The 21,151-nt window shown below is 37.4% G+C and overlaps 2 protein-coding genes across 5 annotated transcripts in view; one reads left to right on the plus strand and one right to left on the minus strand.

The window, feature by feature from the left end:
* The first annotated feature begins 57 nt into the window (after positions 1 to 57).
* LOC125665256 (solute carrier family 28 member 3-like) lies at positions 58 to 9,665 on the plus strand. Of its 2 annotated transcripts, XM_056152175.1 has the most exons (12): positions 58 to 842; positions 2,180 to 2,278; positions 2,389 to 2,786; positions 2,881 to 3,025; positions 4,182 to 4,373; positions 4,720 to 4,881; positions 5,345 to 5,470; positions 5,653 to 5,783; positions 6,008 to 6,176; positions 7,728 to 7,991; positions 8,737 to 8,917; positions 9,008 to 9,665. In XM_056152175.1, the coding sequence occupies exons 2-12, from the start codon at positions 2,201 to 2,203 to the stop codon at positions 9,037 to 9,039; spliced, it is 1,878 nt and encodes a 625-aa protein (XP_056008150.1). In that variant the 5' UTR covers positions 58 to 842; positions 2,180 to 2,200; the 3' UTR covers positions 9,040 to 9,665. The 2 variants fall into 2 exon arrangements, with proteins under 2 accessions (XP_056008150.1, XP_048753864.2); XM_048897907.2 differs by lacking the exon at positions 4,182 to 4,373 and having other exon boundaries at positions 58 to 2,278.
* Positions 9,666 to 10,625: 960 nt separating this feature from the next.
* The window catches only part of LOC125665260 (solute carrier family 28 member 3-like), a 15,018-nt gene continuing 4,492 nt past the window's right edge, over positions 10,626 to 21,151 (minus strand). The window contains exons 4-11 of one of the 3 annotated variants that reach the window (XM_056152170.1): positions 17,752 to 17,943; positions 15,742 to 15,903; positions 13,211 to 13,336; positions 12,836 to 12,963; positions 12,520 to 12,700; positions 11,168 to 11,449; positions 10,841 to 11,021; positions 10,626 to 10,688 (exon numbers count right to left, since the gene is read on the minus strand). In XM_056152170.1, coding sequence (XP_056008145.1) covers positions 10,663 to 10,688; positions 10,841 to 11,021; positions 11,168 to 11,449; positions 12,520 to 12,700; positions 12,836 to 12,963; positions 13,211 to 13,336; positions 15,742 to 15,903; positions 17,752 to 17,943 — 1,278 coding nt within the window. In that variant the 3' untranslated portion in view covers positions 10,626 to 10,662. Of the gene's footprint in view, positions 11,022 to 11,167; positions 11,450 to 12,519; positions 12,701 to 12,835; positions 12,964 to 13,210; positions 13,337 to 15,741; positions 15,904 to 17,751; positions 17,944 to 21,151 lie in introns of all 3 variants that reach the window. The other 2 variants (XM_056152169.1, XM_056152171.1) reach the window with 2 other exon arrangements.

Consider the following 21,151-nt stretch of genomic DNA (forward strand, 5'->3'; position numbering starts at 1 on the left):
AAACTTTTGTTGAAAATAGAATCCCACTATTACATTTGCTAACCATAGCAACAACATTAGTCGCATTCTATGCACGTCCTTCATGTACTTCTATCCCACATGCACCTTTCCCACATACACCTTTCCCACATGCACCTCTCTCACATGCACCTCTCCCACATACACCTCTCCCACATACACATCTCCCACATGCACCTTTCCCACATGCACCTCTCCCACATGTACCTCTCCCACATACACTCTCCCAAATGCACCTCTCTCACATGCACCTCTCCCACATGCACCTCTTCCACATACACCTCTCCCACATGCACCTTTCCCACATGCAAATTTCCCACATGCACTTTTCCCACAGACGCCTCCCCCACATGCACCTTTCCCACATACACCTTTCCGACATGTACCTCTTTCACATGTATCTCTCCCACATGCACCTCTCCCACATGCACCTCTCCCAAACGCACCTCTCCCAGATTAACCTTTCCCACATGTACCTCTCCCACATACAACTCTCCCACATGCACCTTTCCGACATGCACCTTTCCCGCATGCTCTTCTTTCATTTCTTTTTCGTGTACCTCTTTCGCGTGTACCTTATCAATGTGCGTATCTCTAGTGCACACCTCTCCCATATATATCTTTCACGTGCATCTTTCCTTTACATCCATTTAAATCTAAGATTTTGAATTGAAAAGTTTGACCACGTGATTTCAGAGTTAGTAATGATATTTTTCCGCTGTTTGATCTAACAATCAAGGTCAAAGAATACCTGCAGGCAATAACTTGACAGTAAATAACTGTTACGCAAGTGAAATGTTTATCACAGAACTACGACGAAAAAGGTAAATTTATTGCATTTTACTATGCACATTCCGTAACTCTTTAAAGAAATATGTTGGGTGTTTTCTCTATGTTAAAACGAATTCAAATGGAAAACTATCACAATAAACAGTGATTGACTTTTATCTGACATATGAGATATATTTCCTTTATCATTTTCCTACAGTTTTGTGCCATGATCAATTTATATGATATTCACAAAAAGATTTCCATTTGTTTCTCGGTCTGTGCCATGTTAATGTCCTCTGTCGTGATGTATGAAATAATAAAACTTTAGAATTCATCTTCATGTTTTGTTTTGAGTCCCCCACATCATGGGCTGTTGACAAGTTGTGAAAGTAGACCAAAGGGAAGCAACTCCAAATCTTCACCGCTACAAGTATATTTACTTTAGTTTTCACAAATTGCAAAACAGTTTTCAATCCTGATTGATACAGGGGGTTGGTCTTCTAGCATCTACGAATATTGTTTTTATCTGTCCACTGGTTTACTTTCATTGTCACAAAGCACGAAATATTTGTCAAGCTGAAAACAACAGGCCATGGATTAGAATTCAGATACTTTCTCGGTGCTCATGATGCTCCTTACGAAAGCCAATGAATGGCATGATAGGTAATACACTCAAAAGCACAACTGTTTACTCAATATCCATATATATCGATGAATTTTGGGTGCTTTCTCTCGTCTCTCGACACTGTGAACTTTATATTCCGACCAGATAAAAGGAGTAATCCTTATGGTACCTTCACATTCACGGAATTTTCATACGGATCCTTACGTATTCCACAAATCCGTAAAAGTAAACGGATTGTTACGATTTAGACACGGATACCGACGAGTGATTTACGAATACTTGCGATTGACTACGAGTCGGAGATCCGTAAGGACTCGTAAGAAAAATCCGTGAGTGTGAAGGTGGTATTAGTCAAAATAAATATGCAAAGAACGATTCAGAACGATTTAATTTTTTTATAACAAAAACAATATCCCAGAAGACATAATTTTTACTACATTCCCTACATCTGATTTTTTTTATCATTAGATATAACACCTATACAACCTATCATTGGGTCATATGTTTTACACATATTGTTAGGCCATTCTTGCCACACTGATTTTGACTACGGATTACTACGTTTAGCTGATCAAGATATAAGGCTCACGGCAGGTGTGACCGGTCGACAGGGGATGCGTACTCCTCCTAGGCACCTAATCCCGCTTCTGGTATATCCAGGGGTCTGTGTTTGCCCAACTCTCTATTTTGTATTTCTTAAAGGAGTTGCAAGATCGTTCTCTGTTCGTTATCTTCACCTGTTTATATCGTAGTTTACCCTTTCAGTTTAGCATAAAAATATCCAAGATGAGTGTAGAGTTAACGACGCTAAAGATGAACCACGCTCCTGGTGGGGACATAAATCACGGATACACGTCCTCGGAAGTCAGTATACAATGAAATAATAAAAGATCAATGGTTAAGCACATTTATTCAATATTTCATTAATAAACTAACAATTTCCCATATTTATGGATTTTTTTTCTATCCTGTAGGGTGTTGACGTAAGAGACACCGGACCTACCAATGTATCTCAGATGCCCATACACGTCGCCTCAGGAAAAGAAGACAAAGAATACTTCACCGGATGTACTATGTTGGCTGATAAAATCCAAACAGCAGTCGGTGTCGTTTTCAGCAAACATGGCAATGAAATTAAATTCGTTATCAAATTGTTTCTTCTATTGATGTATTTTGCTTATTTCGGCTACGCCATGTACTACAAGTTTGGAGACGAGGGTTCCATTCGACTTCTAGTTTGCTCATTGTTAGGAGTGATGTTTCTACTTATCCATATCTTTCAACGCTTGGGTAGATCAACGATTGGTACATTTTCTCAGAAAGGCGGGCTTAACTGTAAAGGCCTTAAGAAGACAAGACGATATATACATCGGTAAAATTAGAATATGACTATGTCGTAATTACACTAAAATCTGTAATCAGAAAGGAAGTAGAATAAGTTTTGTTTCTTTTATTTTTATCCCTAGATTCTTGATGGTAGCCGTGTTTGTTTCCTTGAGTGTCTACATCATTCTTGATGTCCTGTTGGACTATCCACAAAACGCTATATCCATCGCTGGTCTTTTGATATACGTCTTCATCTTCTACGTTTTCTCAAAAAGTCCCGCTAAGGTAATATATTCATACAGATAAGTTTTGAAGCATGGGTATTGTATGAAAATTGTATTTACTTCTAAATGCATCACACTTTTATTAATGTTTGATATTTTGCTGTGAAACACGTTGTGACATTAAAATCCAAGAATGAAGAGCAAACATTTTCTATCTTGTGTTTCTTAACATAAGTAATGAAGAGGTTAGAGCGTTCTCCCCGCATGCAGAAAGCCGGGGTTCGAATCCCGGCCGCGACAAGCCTAAGTTGTTAAAACACGTAGTGACAGTTCGAACGCCAAACATTCGGCATCACGTGTGAATGTCACGAGTCCTTGGATATGACCTTGTAAACGGATGTCTCGTGTCACAGTAGGTGTGGCACACTAAAGAACCCTCACTGCTAAATGGCCGTAAGCGCCGAGCAAAGGCCTAAATTTGAAGCCCTTCACCGGTCTTGGTGACGTCTCCATATGAGTGGAAAAAATCTCAAGAGAGACTTTAAACAAGATACCTAAGAAGGACGGTACATATGTAAGTTGTTTACTCAATGTGAAGACAAAACTTTAATCAGTTTCTAAAATCTACGAAACCAAATCCTCTTGAAATATCATAGAAAGTTGCTACATATAACTTACTGTTAATACATGCAGTTTATTGACGACATGTGACGTAGCAGAGTTTTCAGTACAGAAATCATGGGTTAAAATACTAGCCCGAGTCATCTTTCATTACATTCATAATTTGGGACATTGAAAGTTTGAAAATATATGTTCCTATTGCAATATCACCCTTGCATTACGGTCGTAATTTGGAAGAACTTGACAAATTGACAAACTGTAGCTTTCTGACTCTTGAGAAGGCGATTTTTGATGAATGCTTAGAAGTATGATCACATAAAAGATTGAGGTTTCGTTCTGACCCCACGGATCATATTTATTCCGTATTTATACATGTGCCCTACACCATGAATTTCCCTATTACCTCCCTTTGGAATGGGTGCATGATATACACGAATCAATTTCTCTAAGCATACTTAAGACAAAACTGATAGAAAACGAACACATGATTTTAGAAAGCTCATCTGAGCTGATAAATGTATAAACGGAAAAACAAGGTGTATACTTGTTGATTTTATATAGACTATTTTACATAATTTATATAATTTCATATATAGGTCAATTGGCGGCCAGTGTTTTGGGGCTTTGCCATTCAATATATCTTCGCCCTCATCATTCTAAGGACCAACTGGGGTTACAAGGCATTTCAGTGGCTAGGTGACAGAATCACAGAATTCCTCAATCATTCAAACGCTGGAGCAATATTTGTGTTCGGTGAACTTTACACCAACCACTTGTTTGCATTTAAGGTAAATATATATTTCAGATACCCAAATGGAATTATTTATCATCTATCACTTGATTTCATATCTCAAAAACATTTAAACACATGTAAGTTTTCAAACTTTTTGTTCACACTGCTACCAATATGTTAATAATCATTCTAGCATATATCATTTTACTGAATAGATATTTTGATTTTTCATTTTTTAGCTGCAATAAAAAATATTGACATACTCAGAAATGGAATGAACATTTGGCATCCTTTGATTCGCACGTACTCAAACAATATTCTGAACTTTCTATCTTGTTTTCTTTATCATCTTCTATCACTGGGAGTGCTATTTTGTGTTAAGGTTTTGCATATTTTAACAGGTTCTTCCAATGGGGGTGTTCTTCTACGCAGTGACCTCCGTCCTCTATTACCTAGGGGTCATGCAGGTCGTAATCAAGAAAATGGGGATGTTTCTGGCTTTCTGCCTAGGGACTACACCAGCTGAGTCTCTCAACGCCGCAGGAAACATCTTTTTTGGCATGGTATGTCAACCTTGAATACTTTTGTAACTCTGAGAGAAATGCAAAATGCATTTCTTTTACAAATCAACAAATTTTCAGTGAACTTGTCCCTTTATTCGAAACACATCCGACAACACACAGTGTGACGAAAATCACAAGTCCTTGTACATGTAGTAGAAATTTTTAATACGGGTGTGACCGGTCGCCAGGGAATGCTTACTCCTCCTAGGCATCTGATCCCAACTCTGGTATATCCAGGGGTCCGTGTTTGCCCAAATCTCTATTTTGCATTGACTATAGGAGGTACGAGATTGATCACTGTTCGTTATCTTCATGTTTCATTAGAGAGCATTTAAAGGTTACAGTGTAATACAGACTAGGCTGATGTTAAAGTGTAATTATATAGGCTGATGTTAAAGTATAATTATATAGGCTGATGTTAAACTATAATTATATAGACTGATTTTACAGTATAATTATACAGACTGATGTTCCTGTGATGATACAGCCGTTCTTGGAGGAAATGACTAACTCCGAACTTCACGCCGTAATGACAGGAGGCTTTGCTACCATCGCTGGATCAGTCATGGGGGCATATATTACTTTTGGTGTAAGGTTTCAATTTCACAACAGTCGTTATGGATTTGGTTATTTAGTTTCAACGATGTGTTTTTGAAATGAAATTCCGAAATGTTTCCCCATCAAAGCCAGGAATCGCTTAATACAGAATCATATTAGATTGGATTTCACAAATTATTCAGACTCTCCTTCGAATTTTGTATATTCTTGTAGGTGCCCGCTAACCACCTGATCTCCGCCTCCGTCATGTCTGCTCCAGCCGCTTTAGCCATCTCCAAACTAGCTTACCCAGAGACAGAGCGGCCAAAGACCAAATCAAACGACTACGACAAGATGGGAAAATCGTGTGTTTATATTTCATATGTTGTTATTACTCAAAAAGAAAAAGAAAAATTATATTCTGACATCAAATTGCGATGAATCCTGTTGCCGTGGATAATCATCTTATATAGATTAAGGTTCCTGTTGTCTACAATATTTGTACAATATTTGTACAGATGTAAAATTCAAAACCAATGAAATTTACAAAGAAAACTTTGAAATTATTTAGATATTTCTGTGATTGCAGAACAGATAGAAATATAATAGAAGCCATCTCTTCAGGGGCAAGTAAGTCGGTCAAGGTCATCGTCGCCATCGCTGTGAATGTCATGGCTTTCTTGGCTGTGCTGGAGTTTGTCAACATGACTTTGGACTGGTTTGGAGATCGGGTTGGGATAGATCACCTGTCTTTCCAGGTTTGAAAAAAGCTACTGCATATTGTACATACAGCGGTAACACACACAGCAATGATATTATTTGAAAACATTGTTTGAAGTATTTGTGAATTCTTAGGAAAATAGGAATTTTATCATATTTTACTTTCTTTGGCTTTAGATTCTTTTCAAGGTTTCCAATCAGTTTAAAATTCAAATTTTTACACCTGTTAAGATATATTCACTACAGTTATCATTTCACAGTTAATTATTTACAACAACAAAGCATCTTTTCGAAAATTATCTGCAGGTGTACTGGCCACTGTCCAACATGACTAGAAACATAACTCGTCTATGCATATGTCTGGATATTTATTAAGTCAATGATTGACATAATTAATATTATGCTTGGTGAGTTTTATTCCCGGGTAGTATCAGTTACGTGGTTGGGTAGTATTGATAGTCAGTGCGTGCTCGTTTCGAACCATTCTACCGCTCACTAGAACTTAGGTGAATAGCGTGTATACTACGCCTTATAGGTTTATTGTATGCATATATGTTGTAATATGAAATGTAGCATTGATAATAAATGTTCTCGCGAGCAGCATTCCTATATAGTGTCTTTTGTTATCATTTTGTTATTATATTCGGACGAACAAAGTGAGGGAGAATATAATGTAACTTTTCTCAACTTCATACGATATACTGTAATAAAACAAAACAATAATTGCAAACACTGAATTGACAATAACAACACGTGTGTTATCATGTATAATAATAATTCAAGCTATCCAAAAACTGATTTCAATACAGAAAATTGCTGTTTATAACAATGACTGCACCAAACAAGTAGTACTCTGATAGAAATTACAATAAATATAAAGAGCATCTGTAGTGCACAACAAAACAGAGTCATTGCCCCTGAAGTTACAAAAAGTTTGAGTGCAACCAGTTTACCCCTTATGCGCAAAATAATATCTATACATGGTCTTACTATATGTCATATATCTTTATACTATCGCTTAATTATATCGCACACTACTGTAATTCTGTAACATAGTTTGTATAAATATTCGGGACATGAACCACGCACACGTGTTTACTCATAGAACATACTTTATATACTGTATCAATTCAAATAGATACACGTATGGAATGTGCTAATGTTCATTATTGTCTTACCGAATTAGTAGTTTCTCTAGGAGACAGTAGTTCAGTACAATGTCCAGCGAAACGGGAACATACCCACATTCTTTCCAGCGAGCTCGTGCATACACAAAAACTATGTGTCCTTAAAACTATGACGTAACACGCAGATAACGTGTACATATTGGCGCAAAAATTTAAATCTCGAAATTGGCTTGCTACAGCAGGGGAAATAAACCTGAATACATTCCTATACCTAGACCCTCTTTATACGTTATATTATTTCATATCTTGTATGTCATTTACGGTTTCTTTCAACCTTTATATCATTTTACATTTATCCAGAACACTTTGACCTCATTTACTTAAAATTCTGAATTTACCTATTCAATTACGCCTTTTGATATCATGATAACTAACAGAAAACAATTGTAATTTCATACACAGTTAATATGTTCCTACGTGTTCTACCCGATCGCCTTCTTCATGGGAACAGACGTGCCGGACTGTCGTAGAGTGGCGGAACTTATTGGAATCAAAACCTTTACAAATGAGTTCGTGGCCTATACAGAACTGTCTCATCTCATTGAAAACAAGAAGAACTTTACGGACTACACGGCTCACTGGAATTCGTCCTCCGACTGGTATTATCGAGGGGAGGACATCATTCTACCATACGTCAACCAGACTCTGAAGAATGGAATAATCTCGGTACACATTTTCAAATGTTTAATGTACTGCTTGAAAATCCAATCCTAGATGTACATCTTTTGTACAGATAATGTATACACAACACACGGATAGGAAGCAAGTTTACAGAGCATCCAGTCTGAACCCCTAATCCTCTTTAAAAGTCAGCGGATAGCTTTTGATATGATTACAAAGAACTTTCGCACGTATTAATGGATCCGTGTTTGCCTTACACGTTTATAGGAGTTATGAGATTGATCACTGTTCATTCACAATCTTCACCTTTTCATCTATTATTACACAAGGTTGATGCAGTATGAATTTGTATTCAAGAGATGTTTTACCTCGTCTACTGTTCAAAAATGTTTCCTTTTCTAATCACATATGTTTTTGTTCTTGGCACACTGATTTTGACTACAAATTACTCCGTTTACCTGATCAAGATATATGGCTCACAGCGGATGTGACCGGTCGACAGGGGATGCTTACTCCTCCTAGGCACATGATCCCACTTCTGGTATATCTAGTGGTCCGTGTTTGCCCATCTCTCTATATTGTTATGCTTATAGGAGTTATGAGATTGATTACTGTTCGTTATCTTCACCTTTCGTGTGTAAACATCTCGAGTAAAATTCTTTTCACTCTATATCTTAATTATACATTATTTCAATAAAAAACTAAATCAAAGTAAGATTTTTTTCGGTAAAATTTTAATTCATGTCATGATATATTAATTTACACGAAGTTGATGTTTTGTTTTGATTAGGAGAAATCGGAAGTGATAGCGACGTATGCACTGTGTGGTTTCTCTAACTTTGGCTCCATGGGGATATTCCTTGGTGGAATGTCAGCGTTGGTTCCCTCCCGTCGGGGGGATCTATCAAAACTCGTTCTGAGGGCCATGATAGCAGGCAACGTGGCCTGTTTCTTAACAGGATGCATAGCAGGTAAACGTCATAAACGATAAGAACATACTAAAACAATGATATTTAGACAAACGTAAGTCAATAAACTTCACATTGATCTTTTATTTGCAGGTCTCCTGTATAAAGATCAGGGATCGACTTAGGAACACCATTCATACTTTGGCTTTATACATGTCTCTTATACCAATTGTTAGGCCATTCTTGGCACACTGATTTTGACTACGGATAAATCCGTTTACCTGATCAAGATTTAAGGCTCACGGCGGGTGTGACTAATCGACAAGGGATACTTACTCCTCCTAGGCACCTGATCCCACCTCTGGTATGTCCAGGGATCCGTGTTTGCCCAACTCTTAATTTTGTATTCCTTATACCTGTAATGAGATTGATCACTGTTTGCTATCTTCACCTTTCTTCTCAAACCAAACGACTTTCCTTAACTTAATCAGTTTCCAAAGGACTAGGTCCCACTATGTATTGTTATTTGTGACCATGAAATTCACACATTTTATGATTATCTGAAATTATGATAATGAAACTAATAAACACAATTCATACACTTAAAATTCATATTATATTATTATGCTATTCATGACAATTTGAAGATAGCGAACAGTGATAAATCTCGTAAGTCCTGAAATGGAATATTGCTACATAGATATGGAAAGTTGACGATGGAGAAGCTGAACTCATCCCGTTTGTCATAAAGTTGAGTTGTTAGTTTGTCATTAACATCTATTTTCAATAAAATATCTAAGTAAGAATCAGATGTGGGGGACTCTGTGGTGTCTTTCATTTCGAGCTCGCAGGGATATATCGAATAAACATCTGAATGAAAATTATCATTGTTAATAGATAAAACGTCGTCGATATATCCAAATGTCGAGTTGAAGGCCACAGCAAGAGATTTCTTCTTTTCATGTAGAAGACTTTCTTATTTTTCTTATGCTTCGAGACTCGAGACATTAATCGTGTAAGTAAAGTTTTGACTTTAGAAATCGAAATAATGACTTGTTTTATTAGCAATAATATTTATTTTAAAATATGTGTATTGACTACAATATGATCCGAATTTCCTCCGATTAACGCAAATAGAGCTGCAATGCATGTCCGTATCAAAATCGGCGTTAACATATTCTACAATGTACGTTTTAGATCACATTTATCCAACATAATGCATAATGATCGATACGAAAAGGAATTCACAACTTCAGCATAGGAAATTTATTTACATATAATGTTAAAACATCGTGGTCAATCAATCAATGCGTGGAACTGGTTCTATAGTTTGCACCGTAATAGGACTGAACATCTTACCACATTGGACTCCATCTTTTAGATAAATCATTATGGCCCCTTCTTATTACAGGGGATAAATCTTGTCTTTACATCAGCAAGTCAGCCTGTATCTCTTCTGATTTAATTTTCAATGATAATTGTAATGAAAATAAGAGTTGATCGCTAAAAGATCGATATAACCTATAACGACAGACACTCTACATTTTTACAAGGTGTGCTGCATTCTACATTGTCATGCCTTAGCAATATAAATTCCAATATATATATTCCTCTTCTAAAATGAATTTTTGTCACATTCAAACAGAAATGTCGATAAATTATATATATTGTTACACATGAAGGATATCACAAAGATGTCCCGATGCTTACAGATTGATTGTCGTGAGAGCCTGTGCTGATTTATTGAATAAAAAACAAACACACGTATCTGTCTTTGTTCTTCATTCAACCTCTGAGATAAAAAGGGATCAGGCTTCAGGCAGGTATAGCAGACCTTGAAATAAAAACACATTCTGTTATTGCATGGTCATTGAATAATTTTTCTTTTTATCTATTATAAGTAGGAATAAAAAATAATTTGTTTTCAAATTGTTCCTAGGTCTGAATATCATAATGATTTTTTTAAAATAATAATAAAGTAGTTACTTGCTATGCACGCTGTCATAAAGCAAGCCACTGTTCCAGCGATCATGGCTCTCACCACAACCTGCGCTAGCGCCGATCTCTGATTTGGCGCCATTGCGCCCAGTGCCCCCAACATTATTCCAATTGATGATATGTTCGCAAATCCACACAAAGCATATGTTGTTATTACGATGGACCGTTCCTGTATACCAACAGAAACAAAGTACAAATTTGAATCTCTGGTACATGTAGCAAAACTTCCGGAACATAAACAATATCGAAACATTGTCATATTGAAAAGCAGTCTGAAATATAGGTGGCTGAAGCAAACCACTTTTAGTATATTACCGTTAAAAGCCCTTTCTCCAGTGTGTGGTTAAAATCTTCGTAGACAATGTCATCCCCGTCATAATGCCACCTACCGGTGAAGGAGGGGTTCGTTTTTGGCAGGTTCTCGTACCACGTGAGGTTTTCTCTATTGTTGATATATACTGACAATTTTCCATACGCGTAAAATTCGTTAACAAATGTCTTGTACCCAATCAGTTCAGCCACTTTGAATACATTGTTTTCTTGTGGATCGACGCCCATCAGAAAAGCAATCGGGTAAAACACATAGGAACAAATCAACTGAAAATACAGGAATATAGAAGGCATGTCATTGCTTCGTGGTACATGACAGCGCAGATATGTAGATGTTATCGATTTTTTTAGTCGGGGTGTTTTTGTTGTTGGGTTTTTTTTTTTTTTTTTTTTTGTTTTTTTTGTTTTGTTTTGTTTTTTTTATAGTAAATGTGAAATTTTTATGGAGCGATGATTTCATTGTTAATAATTCGGTAGGCATATAAAAGACTGTTCACCGAAACAATCAGCATAGTGCTCAAAAATTTTAAACGAAAATTCGGTTACTGTAAACCACTTTTTTCGCGAACGAGGAATTTTTGCTAGAACATCGAGAACCTAATCATCACGGATATTTCTCGCCGCAGACCAGTCCATAATGTCTCTTGTATTTGTTTAAGATCACCTCAGTCGCGAAAATTTGTCGCCGTGAAGAAGTTAATCACTGGTAAATCACGAAAAATAGTCATCGCGAATAAAAGTTGGTTTACAGTATAATGTTGTTATCCCTATTCATCCATCAGTTTGTCACACTTTTTGTCACTCAAACTATTACACTAGAAAGGATAGGAAACAATATAGCTTTTGCACTTCGTTGCATGCAGATGGTTTTGACATTTCGATTTCTATTTCGATCGAATGGTTTAAATATCGAGGCTCAATTCTTAGGACATTTTTTTCATTGGACCATTGTAATGGAATGAGAGCAACAATACCAATGGTACGGATTCAGAATCAATTGATAAGTATTTTACTTGTTCAATGACCAAATTTTAGTTTGGAGACAAATTTAACCTTAAGTAAGTATTTTGAATTTGTTCTAGCGTATTGAAATACACAAGGGTTACTTATATAACCGATACAATATCACCGACTAGTACCTGGGTACGCAACATGAGACTTCTTTCAGATGTCGTTATCGATATTTTCGGATTGAGTGACCAGTTGAATTCTTGGAAACGAGTTCAATTTTTAAGTAACTGTTAATCATACAGTAATTAAATTAAGAATTTAATTGAACTGTAGGAAGAATTTCAATGACATTTTGATCATGAATTTAGCTAGAAATGAATTTATACCTGAAAAGTGAGTTCTTTGTGAGGGTTTTCCATCCCTGCTCTGTTACCGAACCAGATAAGGGTTTGATTTAAAAACTCGATCAGTGCAATGAAGGCTACAAGGTTCACTGCAACATTAGCCACCAGTTTAATAGACTCGGACGCACCTTTAGCCGCTGCTTCTAATATGTTCCGCTCCTCTCTGTAAAACATAAGTAATTTGAGTATATATTTTGCTGTACATTTTTTAGAATAACATTTCTGAATGAGTAGAAAGTCGAGTATTGTCATGTAAAAAAGAAATTTTAGTCTGACAACCCAGGGTTCCATTGTTTACCCGGAAGGAATGTTGTATACTTCGTTTCCGGTTCGACTTTTCTTCGTTTCGGGATAAAAAAGTTTTGCCATGGCGAGTGCAGCGGGAGCTGACATGACGGACGCGGAAAGCAAATGGTTAGCAGGCACCTGTTGCAATTAAATGCAATATCAGGAAAGTTCAGAATAGTAAATCTCAAAAATAAATCAATAATGATATGCATTATATATCAAACACTCTGGTGTATGTGAGGGTGTGAATAATGTATGTTGATAAATGAAGCATATTTTAATCATTTTGTTTTGGTGTCGATTTAAGTACGTGTTTATTGGTCATTGCATTGTACTTGTGTATATTCCTATGGTTTACTAGAACACACGTGTATAAATACCAAACCTTATAAGCTATATATCCTCCCAGGGTGCTTCCTGCTACTGTAGCAAATCCTCCCGTACAAATAGCATGGAGTTCTGACTTCGTCATTTTAGCTAGGAACGGCCGAATCATCAATGGAGCCTCACTCTGTAATCAGTGCTAATCAAATATGGTGCTATCAGGTTTCAAAGCTTCTAATAATGACATTGAATAGCCTTTAAGGCTCTGTCTCAGTCAAACTGGACCGACGTATAAAAGAGCAAATATCAATTGAATATTTTTGCGTATCTCTAATTCATTTGCAATTACTGATACATTTTTGAATTAAATAATCATATACGAAAACAAGAACTGGTATGCTCTCCATTAATGCATAACGAAAAAATATTCTTCGATTTTAAATGGACGTTTCTCAGAATTTCATTATGTTTGGATATGACTTCCATTGATTAGAAGCTACAGCATTCGAGTAGAGAAAATATACTAACGAAAAATTGAAACGCAAGTTTATTTTCAATATTTATTATTTTACATCATGATTCATTGATGATTAGTTCATTGTTTGGGTGTCTCGATATTTTTTTTTTTTTTTTTTTTTTGGTCATTGCTGAAGACATTTTGAAGATTATTGTTGTCCTATCACAGACGGCAATTGCATGGATAGCGTTAAAACAAGGGTATCATATCCGTTTCCTGATCCAAATCAGTAGCGTGTGTGCCCACTCCTGGCTTCAGTCGCTGCTCTTAAATCTCCTTACCATCGACCCCATCAAGGTGTTTATTTACCTTATAGGCATATTATTCCACTCCTGAATAAGAGCTTGCATGAGCTAAATGACATTATATGGGACTTTGACGCCCTTCCTACCCCACCAGTCCAGCTTGTCCCACAAATGTTCGATTGGGATAAATCTGAGCTGTATGTTGGTCAATCAAGAATTGGGATGTTGTTTTGAACCAGAAAGCACAATAAACCCTGGAAACATGGGGTCGTGCGTTGTCCTGCTGCAATGAAAGGTTATGTTGATCGATAAGTGGAAAGACGTGTTCTCAAGACCTGAACCCAATAACTTACTGCTGGATAACCACGATATCCACGAGAGGTGTCTTCAAGCCTTGAAATATCCCTGCCCATACCATAACAGACCCTCCCCGAATATGTAACTTTCCGTTACGCAAGCGTCAGAATATCTCTCACCACAACGTCGATAGATACGTTGTCGTCCTCCTAACCCGTAAAGCGTGAAGCGAGACTCCTCAGTTAACAACACGCGTCTCCAATGGGCCAAACGAAACCAATAAGTTGAATGTGCAAGCAGCAACTGCCTTTGATACTGGCATCGCCTCTGCGTAAGTGACGGACCAACACAGGGACGTCGGGGCCTTAAATGAAACTCCCACAACCTATCCCTAACCGTTCTTGGACACACTGGCCGACCATGAGTGCCGTCAACTTGGCGTGACGTCTCTGTCGCCGTCTGAGATCGATTACGGAGTTGTGAGAGACGTATACCTCTATCTTGACGTCGCGACGTAACGCGTGGGCGACCGCTTCTGAGACGCCCAACTACACGGGATATTGTTTTCTCATTTACACCATATTCATAGGCTACTGCCCCTGCATTATCAGAACAATGGCTCGACCCTAATTGACTTCATTCAATCGATGTATTTCGCTGTACAACCACTTCGAAAAGAAATGTTGAGTAGCTGATCTGTACTGTTCCAATGTTCCATTTGTAATGATTTACCAGCACATATGGTGCAGGAGTACCCTGTATGCACGCTTTCTTCAAAATTATGCTGAAAACATGAAGCGTCGAGTGGGATTACGGTCGCCTGAATTTTAACTGGAGAACATTTACACGGTGCACGGAAGTAGCTCAATGTCAAAATATTACAAAATCTGAACTTGCCTTTCTTTTTTCCGCTAGTGTATATTTAAATGTTGTTAACCTTATGCTGTTATTATGTTTATGAAATAAAGACACGTTCTTTTTACTTTTGATACTAATATGAAGCAAAAAAGTTAGGAACTGTACCGCAATTAAATCTGACTTATACAAAGCCTTAATAGCTCAATTTGTCGGTCTTTCTTCCTTTCCATATTATAATTGAATCTTTCGGTGTTCACATGGTGAATTCACGACAGCATGCCTTTTTGACAAATGCGCTGTGCACTACAATTCCACTGCATACAGTAGATTCCTTATTTTACGCGAGTACTTATCGCGAAATTACTCGTGTACGTCAAATCGCGAGAAAATGAATTCGCGAGTGCTCTGTTGATCAAGTGTTTTTGCATGTATTTTAGCAATATAAACATAAAAACGAGAAATATTTTTTCGCGAGTGATGTTTCTCGCTAAATTACGCGATAATGCATTCCTCGCGTATATTGAGGAATTCACAGTATATCAATCTGATAGACCAATTTGCATAATACTTGTTCACTGATATTCTGACGCGAGTTTTGTAGAATTTGTTGACTGCGTGAACAAGCCCATTTGATCAAACTACATGTACCTCTCAGGGAGAGGCAAATCATTATACCTGTCCCACAAATATGTTTCCCGCCGCATTCATAGACTCGGCTGGAGACGTCCCCATAACATTAGCGATAAAGGCTGCGAGGTTCCGAATGATAAACTGCATGATTCCCAAGTAGTAGCAAATAGAGACAAAACTACTGAAGAAAACAATAACAGGAAGAACCTGAAATCAACCAATCATCGTCAGGTGAGTAAATTATCCTCTAATCATCAAAGACCTCGTCGTCGTAAACCCACGGTTGATTTCGATTCGTTACTCTCTCCATCACCCGTGTTGGTCCTTTCATTTCTATTCGCTCGTTCTCATGAATATATATTTAAAAATATCGTCCAATCAAAGTAATCGTTATTGTAACGGAATTCTTCTATTTTTAAAGGTAGCATCAACTTAACTTTGCTATCAAAAGAATTGTATACCAAAATTGGACTGAAAGCGTCTTGTTGATTGGACAAATTTGCTCAGGGTATACGATGAGCACCCAATCAAATTACCTCATTAATTTTTCATGAGAACGAGTGAGTAGGAATGAATGGACCCACCCACGGGTGATGGAGAGAGGAACGAAACGTAATCAACTTTGGGTTTCCGACGATGCAAAGACCTATAAATGTACTATGATAAGCAGATACATATGTAGATGTATACATTATAGGTTATCAGACTTATTGTATGGTGAGTTGATGATTTCTTCTTTTCGTGTAGAACGGTATTCTCAAGTCAACAACATGAAAGGTGAAGACAACGAACAGTGATCAATCCCACAACCCCTTTTAGTGCTGTGGTCATTTCTCAAAAAAGGCTTAAAAACGGGAGTAACCCCAACCTAGGGTAGAACAAAATACAACCTATATGATTTGATGCAGAATTTTGTCTAGATTATGGAAATGATGGTTGTAGTCTGATAAGATATGTTTGACTTCGCTTAAATTTGGATATTCTGTCACAAAGTCACAAATTCTTGGGGGGGGGATAGAAAGTACATTTTGTACATTTATGGCCGACTTTATGCAGGGAATCAAACAAAGTTGGTTCTAAACCATGCAGCCTGATCCAGAAGATAGTATCATGCCTTTTATATGCCACTACTGTGCAAGGTTTTCGAATAATGAAAGAAATATGGACTAAAATTGTCAAAAACGTCTGTATTTTTCGTTCCGCGTACCCTCATTTCTTGCATCTGACAGAACCATTCATGAAAGAAGTTGTATATTTTGTAAACTTGAAATCGCAAATTTTTTCTCAAATCAACAATATCGAAACGTACGACTTTTCAACAAGTCCTGTGCATGGAATTAAAGTGGTGTTTAACAAAGTAATTTTTTGGATGACTGATCACTAGATATGAATATTTCCTTTTTCCATTTTTGTTCAAGAAGCAACTGTCTATGATGTCAAAAAGTCTAGTTTTTAATTCATCATGAGAAATGGTCGTGTACAGTTTTGAAAAGTCATAGGTATTGATGTTATTGATTTGAGAAAAGTTTTGCGATTTCAAGTTTACTAAACGTTCTTTAGACTTTTTTAGAATCCACATTTGATTAACACCACTTCTGGCATATGTAGTCGCACAGTAAGTTTGAAGATTCTCCTTCACAGCTGCTAATATTTTCGTGAGGAGCAAAGATAGGGGCTTGGTAGAGCACTAACTGGATCCAGCAATGTATCTTTGTTTGTAAGGGTTTTTATGTAGTTTAGGAGCCCAGTATAGGTACGGTAACTCATATTCGACCAATTGACTGGGATATTAAATGTGTCTAAAATCGAAGCATGGTTTTGAAGAATTTCATCTTCTTTTTTTCATTTTTTCTTTCTTTTTTTAAGAATTTCATCAGGAATACATCATGTTCCTAAACTGCCGTAAGGTACAAGAACCTTTTATATCTTAATAAATACTTCTTTATTAAACTCTACAGATGGAACACGATGTACATGGAAAGAAGAAATTGTCGGCTGACAGAATTATTCCTATACACCTCATTGCTATGGCGATATATCTGTAATTTAACTCACTTTAAATGCGAAGAAATGATCTTCGTAGTTTTCCCCGAATACAAACTTGGCACCCTGATTCGTGTAGGCCAGGAACTCCGTGATTCTGTCCCCCAGCCACTGAAATGCTTCGCACCCCACATTCCATCGGAGGATCAGCAGGGCGAAATAGAACTGAATAATAATTCCCCAAAATACTGGACGCCAGTTCACCTGAGAAAATTCAATTTCAGGTAAATGATGCAAGGTGAAGATAACGAACAGTGATCAATCTCATAACTCCTACAAGCAATACAAAATAGATAGTTGGGCAAACACGGACCCCTGGACACACCAGAGGTGGATATTATATAATAGATGATAGCAAGTTTTAATGTGGAAGGGGAAATAATCGAGAAAGGCGAGGAACCCAATTCTATCCTCTAATTCAGTATTTGCTACAAAGACAGGAAAGAGGAAAGACAATGCAAAGTTACAAAAGTTACATTAATATTTCACCCAATTCAAGACTGGCTTGTTATCAACACATCCAACCCTTTGCAACATATTAGACCGTTCTTGGCGCAATGATTTTGACTACGGGTAACTCTGTTTACCTAATCAAGATATAGGGCTCACGGCGGGTGTAACCGGTCGACAGGGGATGCTTACTCCTCCTAGGCACCTGATCGCACCTCTGGTATATCCAGGGGTCCGTGTTTGTCCAACTCTCTATTTTGTATTGCTTGTAGGAGCTATGAGATTGATCACTGTTCGTTATCTTCACCTTTCACTGTTCGTCATCTTCACCTTTCATTATCGCATGTCATACATAAAAAATGTTTTTCAAGTTTTCTACCTGCACTATTTGAATTTGCTGCATTATATTTTGCAGGGGTATCAACAGTCCCGTTTAAAGTCAGCATTCTATGATCGTTATAACAACCTTTAATGAATGAATAGATTGATTGATTGATTGATTGAATATTGCTTAACGTCCCTCTCGAGAATATTTCACTCATATGGAGACGTCACCACTGCCGGTGGAAGGCTGCAAAATATAGGCCTATGCTCGGCGCTTATGGCCATTGAGCAGGGAGAGAACTTTATCGTGCCACACCTGCTGTGACACGGGACCTTGGTTTTTTTGGGGGGGGGTTGCGGTCTCATCCGAAGGACCACCCCATTTAGTGGCCTCTTACGACAAGCAAGGGGCTACTGAGGACCTAGAATGATATCATAACTCCTATAAGGAATACAAAATTAAGAGTTGGATAAACACGTACCCTGGACATACAAGAGGTGGGATCATGTAACTAGGAGGAGTAAGCATCCCCTGTCGACCGGTCACACGCGCCGTGAGCCTTATATCTTGATCAGATAAACGGAGCAATCCGTAGTAACAAAAATCAATATGTAAAGAACGGCCTAGCAATTGGTATGCAACACGTCTGACATAATTTGACCCGATGACAGGTTGTAATGGCAAACTAGATCGTTGTAACAAATATAGAATTTGAGGAATGCAATTTTGGACGAAATTGTTTAAGCCTCTGTAACATATTAACATGTAGTGTATTAAGCTGAATGTCATTTAAAGAATCTACATCAAAATTACTCATGAATGAAGATAACGAGCAATGATCAATTTCATAACTCCTATAAGCAATACAAAATAGAGAGTTGTGCAAACACGGACACCTGGATATACTAGAAGTGGAAGTTGCAATTGGGTGTATATTTGGCGATTGAAATTTTGACGGAAAGCTATCTAACCGCTTAAATAAGCCAAAATTATAACCCTGAGGAAAAAACCGCTATACGGTATCATATTCTATTTAGTTAATCAACGTAAAATGGCTGAAATATTACCAAAAACAGCGTTAAACCATTCGTTCTCCCACTTCTATCGTTCCGTTCTATGTCTAACCGTTCTCATATTGCCAATATACCCGTTCAGTTCAAACCGTTTAACGTTCGTTTCCCGATTCAATACAATAGATCGTTCCAGAACCGTTCAATATTCGTTCACCACTACATTGGTGTTGTAATACGTTTCAGAGTCTGTAAATATCATTCTCATGAACAAGGTAATTGTGTTAGATGGCGTTCACAAAACATGGACAGAAAAAAATGTAGCTACCCTTTCTTCAGGAAAGGTATAAATATGTCACGTTAATATTGTAACGTGTAGCGGTCACCCAGCCAAGTGCTGATCACGCTCGCCGTTGCTTAAGGTTGATCGATCCTCATGTGACGTCATAGGTTTTTGCAAAATCTTAATAAATTAAACTTTGCGCATGATAGAAATATGTCTTTCTGAGGAATATTATTTACTGGATATAATAAAAAATCTGGTAAACTGTTAATACTGAAAAAGTTTATATTTTCAATTATTTATGATTTAAAAAATGTTGTCAAGGGCAATAACTCCTGTGCTGGAATTTCCTCAACTGGATGTTTATTATACATTGGTTTCCCTAATGTCCATGATTAATCGATACATATGTATGAATTAGCAGGTTTTTTTTTAAAACTGTTGATATTTAGATTTTGTCATTTCAGCAAGTTTTTATCTATTTTTATTATTCTGTTTAACGAAAATGTGTGATTTTCTGATGTTAATATATACTTCTGTTTTTGTATGTCTGACATCTTTAAAAAGGTGGCAACATATACATTTTCTTTGGTTATTAATTAAATTAAACTATATTGAGTGGAAATTGATAAAGTTTTTCCACTTTTAACCATTAATATTGATAAGTCACATGAGGATGGAGCTACCTTAATTGGTGTGATCAAGAGAGAGACTACCACATCACTAGAAAAGCTAGCTCTCTAGCGAGGCAGTATAAGTTCCGTTTTATACTGTCCACTACACTCCCCCCCCCCACTCGGGAAAGCTTCGTCTCGAAGCTTAGCGTGAGTCCTCTCTGAGTGTTTGGCACCTGTTCAGAAACGGCACCCGCCGTTCCCGACGACAACCACCGTCGTTCCCGGACGAATCCACGTCCGTACCCAGAGCTCCGAAGAGACTCTACATGAAGCAGGCCTCCCGCCAAACACCAGAGCCACCAATCTGTAACGTGTAGCGGTCACCCAGCCAAGTGCTGATCACGCTCGCCGTTGCATAACTTGCGTGATCAAAGGAGAGACCCTACCACATCACTAGAAAAGCTAGCTCTCTAGTGAGGCAGTATAAGTCCCCCCTTATGCTGTCCGCTATACTGTCTGTGTAACCTGAATCATCATCGATAGTGAAGACAAAATAAGAATACAATACGTATGGATGGCATATTAATGTGGACTACACCCATACAGAGATATTGTTCATGGGAAATGAACAGACAATATATACAACCTACGTATGGAGGATGTGTACAAAAATACAAGTAAGCAAATATAATTATTAAGAGAGATTACATACAAATTGTGGATATAA

This window comes from Ostrea edulis, chromosome 10, assembly GCF_947568905.1.
Source record: "Ostrea edulis chromosome 10, xbOstEdul1.1, whole genome shotgun sequence".
Taxonomy (NCBI): Eukaryota; Metazoa; Mollusca; class Bivalvia; order Ostreida; family Ostreidae; genus Ostrea; species Ostrea edulis.

What these genes read in the sequence shown, in the direction of transcription:
- LOC125665256 (XM_056152175.1), top strand. Translation starts at nt 2,201, where the DNA reads ATGAGTGTAGAGTTAACGACGCTAAAGATGAACCACGCTCCTGGTGGG. An exon ending in ACAAGACGATATATACATCG is followed by an intron (nt 2,787 to 2,880) that starts GTAAAATTAGAA and finishes TTTTATCCCTAG; the next exon opens with ATTCTTGATGGTAGCCGTGT. An exon ending in GGGCATATATTACTTTTGGT is followed by an intron (nt 5,471 to 5,652) that starts GTAAGGTTTCAA and finishes ATATTCTTGTAG; the next exon opens with GTGCCCGCTAACCACCTGAT.